This window comes from Cebus imitator, unplaced genomic scaffold (assembly GCF_001604975.1).
Source record: "Cebus imitator isolate Cc_AM_T3 unplaced genomic scaffold, Cebus_imitator-1.0 Scaffold509, whole genome shotgun sequence".
Classification (NCBI taxonomy): Eukaryota; Metazoa; Chordata; class Mammalia; order Primates; family Cebidae; genus Cebus; species Cebus imitator.
The window spans coordinates 1,259,907-1,270,145 of record NW_016107824.1 but is presented as its reverse complement, the minus strand read 5'-3'; the positions used below and the strand labels follow the sequence as shown (position 1 = coordinate 1,270,145).

Genomic DNA, 10,239 nt, shown 5'->3' with positions numbered 1-10,239 from the left:
GAAACTCCGTCTCAAAAAAAAAAAAAAAAAAAAAAAAAAACGTTGCCCGAGCATGGTGGTGTGTACCTGTGGTGCCAGCTACTTGGGAGGCTGAGGTGGGAGGACTGCCTTGAGCCTGAGAGCTGGAGGCTGCAGTGAGCTGTGATCGCACCACTGCACTCCAGCCTGGGTGACAGTGAGATTCTGACGCAAAAAATAAATAAATAAATAAAACCAATGTGAAAAGAAGGGTGAATGGACCCACAGTAATAATCACTCACTGTGAGCAACTGCAAGCAGCCATTTCAAAGAATCTCACTCTTGTCTAGCTGTCACACACTAAGGTTACATTTTCTTACAATGCAAAGTAACTCAGTTGACAGAAGTTTTTACAGAGGGAGAGCAGAGGCTTTAAAACAATAGCTGTGCACATATAGCCTAAGTACTTTATTTTACTATTTTTTTTGAGATGGAGTCTCTCTGTAGCCCAGGCTGGAGTGCAGAGGCAAGATCTCAGCTCACTACAACCTCCACCTCCCAGGTTCAAGCAATTCTCCTGCCTCAGCCTCCTGAGTATCTGGGACTACAGACACCTGCCTCCATGCCCAGCTAATTTTTGTATTTTTAGTAGAGGTAAGGTTGGTTAGGATGGTCTTGAACTCCTGACCTCAAGTAATCTTCCCACCTCAGCCTCCCAAAGTGCTGGGATTACAGGCATGAGCCACCGCACCCGGCCGAGCCAGAATATTTTAAATCTCATTTTATCAGATTTAAACTGGGACAAACAGCCAATATTTCTGATTTTTTAACTTTTTTTTTTTTTTTTTTTTTTACCAAAGGTAACCTCCCACATGAAATTATTGATCAGTTAATACGTTGGTTTTTGTTTTTGTTTGCGATGGAGCTTCACTCAATCTGTCTCCCAGGCTAGAGTGGAGTGGCACAATCTCAGCTCACTGTCATGGCCGCCTCCTGGGTTCAAGCCACACTACTGCCTCAGTCTCCCAAGTAGCTGGGGCTACAGGCATGGGCCACCATGCCCTGGTAATTTTTGTATTTTTAGTAGAGATGGGGTTTCGCCATGTTGACCAGGCTGGCCTCAAACTCCTGGCCTCAAGTGATCTCCCTGCCTTAGCCTCTCAACATGCTGGAATTACAGGCGCGAGTCACTGCGGCTGGTAATCATACCTCTCAACTAAAGTTATGACAGCCACAGATGCACCACGTTTAGAATCTCCCCAAAGGTGGTGTCACGGGGCCTTTGAAGTGTCATTTTTCTGGCCGGAAAGCTCTGTGGCCAGCGGTGCCTCTGCCCCACTTTTTCTCGGGCTGCTGGGCTTGTTTTGCCCACTTGCCCTGGCAGGCTGTGCTTGGCTCTTGCTACCAGCCTGGGTCCTATACCTGCCAGGGGAGACCCAGGTGTGGAACGGCCAAGGGTGTGTGAGGAGGCGTGTGGGCTGGCCACGGAGCGCAGTCTGACATGCCAGCTGCTACAGCTGGGGAGGTCCAGGTGCTGGCGCAGGTGCCAGTTCTCGGCGAGGCTGTGGCCCGACCATGTGCACCACAAACAGCTTCCACAGCCAGCACTGGGGACCATGAATCCAGAAGCTTGAAGATGCCAGGAACCCCAGGGCCCAAGGAGGGAGTCACAGCCCCAGCTCGGGGACTCCCAGGTCTGGATCCCTGAAGGGCTGCAGTTCTTTTCTGCTTCTCTTTGCCCACACCGTGATGAGTGAAAGCCATGTCACCGCCCTGTTTGTGTGACAGCTCTTTTAGCCCCACCATTGAATGGGTCCCAAGTTCTTGTCCTGCAACCAAGAAGAATGAAGCACGCAGACAAGTGGAGGGCAAGCAAGGCAAAGAGGCGCTTAGCCGAGCGATAGAACAGCTCGGTCTCCCACAGAGGGCAGCTCCTGTCCACAGCCACGTGTCTCCACACGTGTTCAGCTCCTAGCAGAGAGGAGACCCTGGAGTGGGCAGCTCCTCTCTGCAGGTGGACATCCCGACATCTGCTCTGCTCTGGCTGAGCTCCGGGCTCTTATGGGCCTCAGAGGGGAGGAAGGGTGCACTGATTGGCCTATGGGTGGCCATGGGTGGGCCCAGAAGAGGCACACAAGTTCCCACTCTGGTTCTGGTACGCAGGACTGGCATCTCTGGCCTGAAGGTGGGGCCTCACTGGGGACCTGTCCCCGTCAACCCAGGAGTTTGCCTGCCTCCTCCTGCTGTCCATGGCGCCCAGGCTGCGAATGCCATGGGGCACCTGCAGGCCAGCGCCAGGCCGTCCTTTCCCCCCTCAGCCTCCCTCCTATGCTAGTTGGCCCCCAAAGTCCAGAGGGGGCCAAGGCAGCAGGGGCTGGTGTGTCAGCGCTGCCCTGAGCCTGTGCACCCAGGCGAACCCCACATTGCTCTGAGATCAGAGTTGGTGCCAGCAATGGGGAGAAACCAGGCAGCAGAGCAGGCACTCCCAAGCCTGCAAGGGTTGGGGGTGCCTTCCTGGGCCCCCACAACTGCAGGGATGCGTGGCCCTGCAGCCAGGGCTTGGGCAGAAGCAGCTGTGCCCAGTGTGGGGGAGGCAGTGGCAAGGCCCGGGAGTCCGAGGTCTGCAGTCAGGATGTGGTGGCTGCAGCTTCCACGGGGGGGGGGGGGCGGGGGGGGGGGGGGGGGGGGGGGGGGGGGGGGGGGGGGGGGGGGGGGGGGGGGGGCAGGGCTCCTGCCCGCTCCCAGGTCCCGAGAGTACAGGGATACCTGGGGATGCCGTGTCTGCAGCTGTCGCTTGGCAGCCACAGTGGCATCGGGCAGCTCCTGCCTCAATTCAGAAGGGGTGAGGCACCCACTTGTCCCTGGCTCCCGCTGGCTCCATGGGGCATACAGATCCAGCTGTGCCTCCCTGATGCAGCTGGCCTGATGGCAGCGGTCACTCCACAGCCCACTGGTGCCATCAATAGTTCAGAGAAAGAAAACTTCAAGACAAGAGATCAAAAGCTATCCATGGAGGGAAAATAATCAATAAATGGCAAAAATTCCACATGTATTAAACCAGAGAGGACTCATTCCCTAAGCATAAATTGACCCCAGGCCACCATGGGAAGAGCAAAGCCCCTGACACTGCCGCTCACGCCTGTAATCCCAGCACTGTGGGAGGCTGAGGCGGGAGCCTCACTTGGGGCCAGGAGTTCAAACCAGCCTGGGCAACATGTAGAGACCTCGTCTCTATGAAGAGCTCTGCATATATTTATATTTTATATTAAACATATTTATATTATACACTATATAAAAATATATTTATATAATATAGAGACAATATAATACATATAACATAAATACATTTTTAGAGAAAAAATGGCCAAGTCTTAGTGACTGAGCCACGACTTGGGGCAGTTGCCATTGGTTTTCCTAGAGAGTCTAGGACAGGCCGGGTGCAGTGGCTCATGCCTGTAATCCCAGCACTGTGGGAGGCCGAGGCGGGCGGATCACAGGTCAAGAGATCGAGACCATCCTGGCCAACACAGTGAAACCCCATCTCTACTAAAATACAAAAATTAGCTGGGTGTGGTGGCGCGCACCTGTAGCCTCAGGTACTTGGGAGGCTGAGGCCGGGGAATTGTTTGAACCCAGGAGGCGGAGGTTGCAGTGAGCCGAGATTGTGCCACTGCACTCCAGCCTGGCACCTGGTGACAGAGCAAAACTCTATCTCAAAAAAAAAAAAAAAGTCTAGGACAGTAATCTTCAAGCTTTCAAAGGGTTTTAACTTCTCAAGAGGATTCTTAAAGCTAAATGTGACACTACTCTGTGTTCTTTAACCCATTCGTGCCCTGTGTATCCCTCCAGGACAGAATGACATAGAAAGACAGAAAGGAGCTGGGCGCGGTGGCTCAAGCCTGTAATCCCAGCACTTTGGGAGGCCGAGGCGGGTGGATCACGAGGTCAAGAGATCGAGACCATCCTGGTCAACATGGTGAAACCCCGTCTCTACTAAAACTACAAAAAATTAGCTGGGCATGGTGGCGCGTGCCTGTAATCCCAGCTACTCAGGAGGCTGAGGCAGGAGAATTGCCTGAACCCAGGAGGCGGAGGTTGCGGTGAGCCGAGATCGCGCCATTGCACTCCAGCCTGGGTAACAAGAGCGAAACTCCGTCTCAAAAAAAAAAAAAAAAAAAAAAAAGAAAGACAGAAAGGACTCGTCACACAAATCTTTTCCTACTAACAAAAACCTTCCAGAGGAGACAAACAGTGACTTCCACCGTTCACCCACCAGGTTTGCACAGCAAAAGAGAGGCCAGAAGCCTGGCTGGTAAGAAATTCTCTCCCTTTGCAGGCGTGCTGGGTTTCCAGGTTCCCTTTCGCTGCAGCTCCTGACTGCAGAAGAACAGGGTGGTTTTTGATGAAACAGCTCCCCTCTTCTGTGCAGCTGCTCACTGCGCCATCGCTGTGGGGCTCAAGGTGCATCACTAAAGAAAGTCATCTTTTCCTGATCAGTGGAACCCAGGCAAAAGCCCCTCCCTTTTGCAACAGGCTATGTGGGGGAAACTGAATTCACATGTCCCATTCCAACCGTAGCAAAATGCATGCACCAAAACCCACTCTGGTCCCCCTGGTCAGCGCTCAGTACTGACTTGGCAAGGCTCCTGTCATCTCTGATTCACTCAAAGTGGGAGGGGATGGCCTCCGGCCAGGAGTTGTAATGGGTCCTCTCTGGGAAAGACAGAAGAACGGACAGCCACACTGCGTTAGGCCTGCTGAGCTTCCTTCTGGGGTCCCTGAACACGGCGGACCAGGAAACGGGGAGAACAGACAAACGGGGAACCACCACTGGCTTCCTCAGGGACCTCCTCTGTGTACATACACACTCACAACAAAGTGAAGACACGCAGAAGGCCCTCAGAGCCAGGACTCTGGACCAGATTTCAAATCCAGAGAGCATTTCTCCAAACAGCACCTCGATTCTGTGCAGCTGAGGAGAAACCGCCTCAAACCAAGGCTCTTGTTTCTACAATCTAGGGAGAGACGGACAGTTCCCATGGCGGGGCCACAAAGCCTCTGAGAGGCCAGCGGATCAGGAGGAGAAAGGGGCTGTTGGCAGCAGCTGGAAAACTCACCCAGACCAGGTGAAAAGACGTCTTCCGGTCTGTCTTCTCCACGGCAACTGGATCTGTGAACCATGGGTGACAGCGCCCTGCTCGTAGAGATGCTGCCAGAGGCAGCTGCAGCCCAAGAGAACTCAGCAGTCGCCTGGAACAGGCTCTGGGTCCATCGCCAGTGGGGGCAGCAAAACCACAGGCAGGAACCACAAGGCCTGTCTCAAGGGACCCCCAAATCTGTAACCGCCCAGTGTGTTCTTTTCGTCCGCTGCCCGGATACAGCTGGTTTACCCAGATGGGAATTTCAGTAGAGAGTTTAATTCATGCAAAGCTGGCTAAAGGACAGACCAGAGTTTTCATCCTGCGCAACGCAGTGAAACCCCGTCTGTACTAAAAATACAAAAATTAGCCAGGCACGGCGGTGGCACATGCCTGTAAACCCAGCTACTCACGGGGCTGAGGCAGAATTGCTTGAACCTGAGAGGCAGAGGTTGAGGTGAGCCGAGACCGTGCTGCTACACTCCAGCCTGGGCAACAGAGCAAGACTCTGTCTAAACAAGCAAGCAAGCAAAAACCACAGCAGTGAGAACAGCACGCGCCGGAGCAATTTAACCATTGCAGTGCTGGCCAGCTGAGGAGAACAGGGAGGAATGTTTTAAGCCTGTGGTGTCGGTCTGTTAGCACACTGCCGTGAAGAAATACTCGAGACTGAGTCATTTATAAAGGACAGAGTTTCAACGGACTCACAGTTCTGCATTGTTGGGAAGGCCTCAGAAAACTTATAATCGTGGTGGAAAGCAAAAGAGAAGCAGGCACCTCTTCACAGGGCAGCAGAGTGGGCTGAGTGCCAGCAGAGGCAATGCCAGACGCTTTGAAAACCAGCAGGACTCCTGAGACCCAATTACCTCCATGTGGTCCTGCCCTTGACACCTGGGGGTTATGGGGATTACAATTCAAGCAGAGATTTGGGTGGGGTCACACAACCAAACTGTGTCACCCATCTTCCCAAGAATTCAGAGCCTAGGCTTTTTAAGGGTGCTGTGGCAGGCAGGGGGTCAGCGCGGCCAGCGTTGATCGCTGGAGATGAAGTCATGGGGCATCCAAATCTGTCTTCATGCAGCTGACTCCGCTTTTGGGTTGGGGTGGGTGGGGTTGCTCTCAGGACGGTGGCTCTTCCTGGTCTACTGAAACGCTAAATCTGAAGATATCTCACAGCCGGTGGTTTTGCATTCATAAGAGTGATGTTACCTACAGGAGTCGTTGGGAGGCTTATAACCCTTGTGATCCTGGTTACATGGCTCTGGGGAAGCAATTTATGGAAAAACAAACTAAGCAGGCCAGGCGCGGTGGCTCACGCCTGTAATCCCAGCACTTTGGGAGGCTGAGGCGGGTGGCTCACGAGGTCAAGAGATCGAGACCATCCTGGCCAACATGGTGAAACCCCGTCTCTACTAAAAAATACAAAAATTAGCTGGGTGTGGTGACACGCGCCTGTAATCCCAGCTACTCAGGAGGCTGAGGCAGGAGAATCGCTTGAACCTGGGAGGCAGAGGTTGCAGTGAGCTGAGATTGCGCCATTGCACTCCAGCCTGACTCCTGGCGACACAGCAAGACTCTGTCTCAAAAAAAAAAAAAGAAAAACAAACTAAGCAGTGGTAGCAAAGTTGAAGTCTTAACCTTGTCTGATGAATGCAGCCTCCATCTACAAACAGGGAGAGGGGTCACGTTTTCTTTTTCTTTTTTTTTTAAGACGGGTTTTCACCATGTTGGTGAGGCTGGTCTTGAACTCCCAACCTCAGGTGATCCGCCCGCCTTGGCCTCCAAAGTGCTTGGCTTACAGGCGTGAGCCACCCACATGAGGGATGTGGAGAAGCGGGCCAGGCTCAGGAGCTCAGCTTCGGGTGTGTGGGGTTGGAGGTGCAAGCCAGGCTGCATCCAGGTAACCTCCCAGGAAACACGCCCCAGAGTTCACGCCTCAGTGAGTGCGCTTTCTTCCCGGCTTACATCTGGGCTGGTTCCAGGACTTGCCTGAACCCACCGAGTGTACCACAGTAATGCCAAGCCCGTTACTGACTTGGGCCCGGAGCTGTTTTTTTTTAATACGGGGTTTCACCATGTTGGTCAGGCTGGTCTTGAACTCCCGACCTCAGGTGATCCGCCCGCCTTGGCCTCCAAACTGCTTGGATTTCAGGCGTGAGCCACCATGCCCGGCCAGACTGGGCCCGGAGCTCTTAAGAGCCAGCACCAACTAAGACACGGACTCAGCCCCCCACCTCCATGCAAGGGGAAGGCCAGCCGTGCGAAGCAGCCCGTGGGGAATGGCAGGGCCCAGCAGAGCCTGCAAATGCTCACCCCAAGAGTGAGGTGTCAGACCTTGTGGTTGGCCTGCCCTCCACCCCTTTGTGGGAAGCGGAATGATCTCGCTAACACACCGGGTCAAAAGAAGTGTCCCTTTGCTGTTTCAGGTAAGTCTGGGGTGGTTTGTTACACAGCAACCGGCAGAGGAGACGGATCTCCAGCCCCATCCACGCTGGGGGTGTCAGGGCCAGAACTGGAGACTGTGGCCCTTAGTCCTCTGATCTGAAGCTGGGGCCTTCGGTGCCCTCAGCCTCTCTTCTTCTGCGCCCACGGCCACATTAAAGGGTGACTCAAGAAGAAGAGGCTGCTCTCAGGGTACGGCTGAACAGAGCCAGGGGAACTGAGGCTGCTGATACCCCTTGGCTCCAAGGGGCAGGGAGGCAGCGTGGAGGGCTCAGCACATCAGCCTCTCTGGGCCCCAGGCTCTTTCCCTGTAGGGAGACGTGGGGCAGCAGCTGAGCTCCTCGGGCCACACCCTCCAGGGGCCTGTGTGGACCAGGTATCGTGCACCCCGGGAAGTGGCTTCAGGGGTACATGGAGCAGTGCATCCCTCTGGCAGCCCAGGCCTGGGTCCTGTGGCCACACCCGACACACGGTCTTCAGGGAGTGCTCGGGGCCCCTTCCCTACCTCCCTGGTTCTTATCTGAGGCTTCGGTCTGACGTCAGTTTCCACCCCCACAGGGACCACCTGCCCCAACTTTCAGCACACAGACAGGTGGGAGAAGTTTCCAGAAGTCAAGCCACTCTGAGGGACCAGGGAGTGAGTGCATGATTGTTTCTAAGTCACAGAAGGGCTGCACCTCGGGGTCTGGATGAGGATTTATCTAGGCAGGCACTGCCCATTTCTTCTCCCGGGTCCCTCCTTCCAGGAGATCCCCATGGGCTGTGCCTTGAGACACCCTCCAGCCCCAAGCACAGGCCCCACTCAGCCGCCAGCCTGTGAGAGAATGGGCTCCAGCCTGTCCACACAGGCCTCCCTGCCAGCCCTCCACCCACTGGACACCACTTTCCGGAACAAAAGGCAAGCATATCTGACAGCAATAGATTTATTAAGTATCCCCAAAAATATAAACGCAAACCAGTAAAAAACAAAACCATAAAACATCAGGCCAGGAGCTGCAATAAGACAGAGACAGGAGCAGCACGCAGGTGGCCTGGGTGGGGAAGATGAGGCCGTAAATACTGCAGGAGGCGCGCAGGAGCCCGAGGGTGGGGGGTAGCAGGGGACGGTGGTGGCAGCAAGATGGCTCTGGGGGTCAGGCACTGCTGGCCTTGGCCCAGGCCGCCGCCTGCCCCTCACGCCAGCCGCAAGCAGCTTCACTTCGGGCCCTGGGCCTCCGACTCCTCGTCCTCGTCTTCGTACATCTCGCCCTCCTCCTCGGCCGTGGCGTCCTGGTACTGCTGGTACTCGGACACCAGGTCGTTCATGTTGCTCTCGGCCTCGGTGAACTCCATCTCGTCCATGCCCTCGCCCGTGTACCAGTGCAGGAAGGCCTTGCGCCGGAACATGGCCGTGAACTGCTCGGAGATGCGCTTGAACAGCTCCTGGATGGCGGTGCTGTTGCCGATGAAGGTGGAGGACATCTTGAGGCCGCGGGGTGGGATGTCGCACACGGCCACCTTCACGTTGTTGGGGATCCACTCCACGAAGTAGCTGCTGTTCTTGCTCTGGATGGCCAGCATCTGCTCGTCCACCTCCTTCATGGACATGCGGCCCCGGAACACAGTGGCCACGGTCAGGTAGCGGCCGTGGCGTGGGTCACAGGCGGCCATCATGTTCTTGGCGTCAAACATCTGCTGGGTGAGCTCGGGCACGGTCAGGGCCCGGTACTGCTGGCTGCCCCGGGCCGTGAGGGGCGCAAAGCCGGGCATGAAGAAGTGCAGGCGGGGGAAGGGCACCATGTTCACCGCCAGCTTGCGCAGGTCGGCGTTGAGCTGGCCTGGGAAGCGCAGTGAGGTGGTCACCCCGCTCATGGTGGCCGACACCAGGTGGTTGAGGTCCCCGTAGGTGGGCGTGGCCAGCTTGAGGGTGCGGAAGCAGATGTCGTAGAGCGCCTCGTTGTCGATGCAGTAGGTCTCATCTGTGTTCTCCACCAGCTGGTGGATGGACAGCGTGGCGTTGTAGGGCTCCACCACCGTGTCAGACACTTTGGGCGAGGGCACCACGCTGAAGGTGTTCATGATGCGGTCAGGGTACTCCTCACGCACCTTGCTGATGAGCAGCGTGCCCATCCCGGACCCCGTGCCGCCCCCCAGCGAGTGGGTCAGCTGGAAGCCCTGCAGACAGTCGCAGTTTTCACACTCCTTCCTCACGACGTCCAGGACCGAATCCACCAGCTCCGCGCCCTCCGTGTAGTGGCCCTTGGCCCAGTTGTTGCCGGCCCCACTCTGACCTATGCAGGGAGAAGAGGGGTAGCAGACAGGGTCAGGGGCTCTGCAGTCCAGACTCCAGCCCCATGCCCGTTCTCTCTTCTGTAAAGGAGGCCCCACTCAGCACCCCTCTCATACCCACCACGGCTTCCCTGAGCCAGTGGTGCTCAGTGCTCAGGACGGGGGCTCTGGACAAGGATTTGAGAACTCGGGGTCACCCCAGAATCCCTGCACTGGGGGCTGGATGCAAGTTGGCATCTATCAGTTGGATGTGCTGGGGTCTGGGGGGCACAAGTCAGCGAGGCCCTGCTGTTTCTGTGGCACATCCAGGGCCCTGCCCCGGGGCACAGGCATGAGAACGTCCTGACCGGTGGGCGGCAGCACGGCCCCATGCTCGTGGACCCTGGAGGTCCCGTTCTGTCTCAGCAGCTCTCCAGCAATTGTCAGCTTCTGT

General features: G+C 55.9%; 1 protein-coding gene across 1 annotated transcript in view; it reads right to left on the bottom strand.

The window, feature by feature from the left end:
- Window positions 1–8,443: 8,443 nt before the first annotated feature.
- LOC108292848 (tubulin beta-3 chain) overlaps window positions 8,444–10,239 on the bottom strand; it is a 15,283-nt gene continuing 13,487 nt past the window's right edge. The window contains 1 exon segment of the mRNA XM_037733277.1: window positions 8,444–9,904. Coding sequence (XP_037589205.1) covers window positions 8,733–9,904 — 1,172 coding nt within the window. The 3' untranslated portion in view covers window positions 8,444–8,732.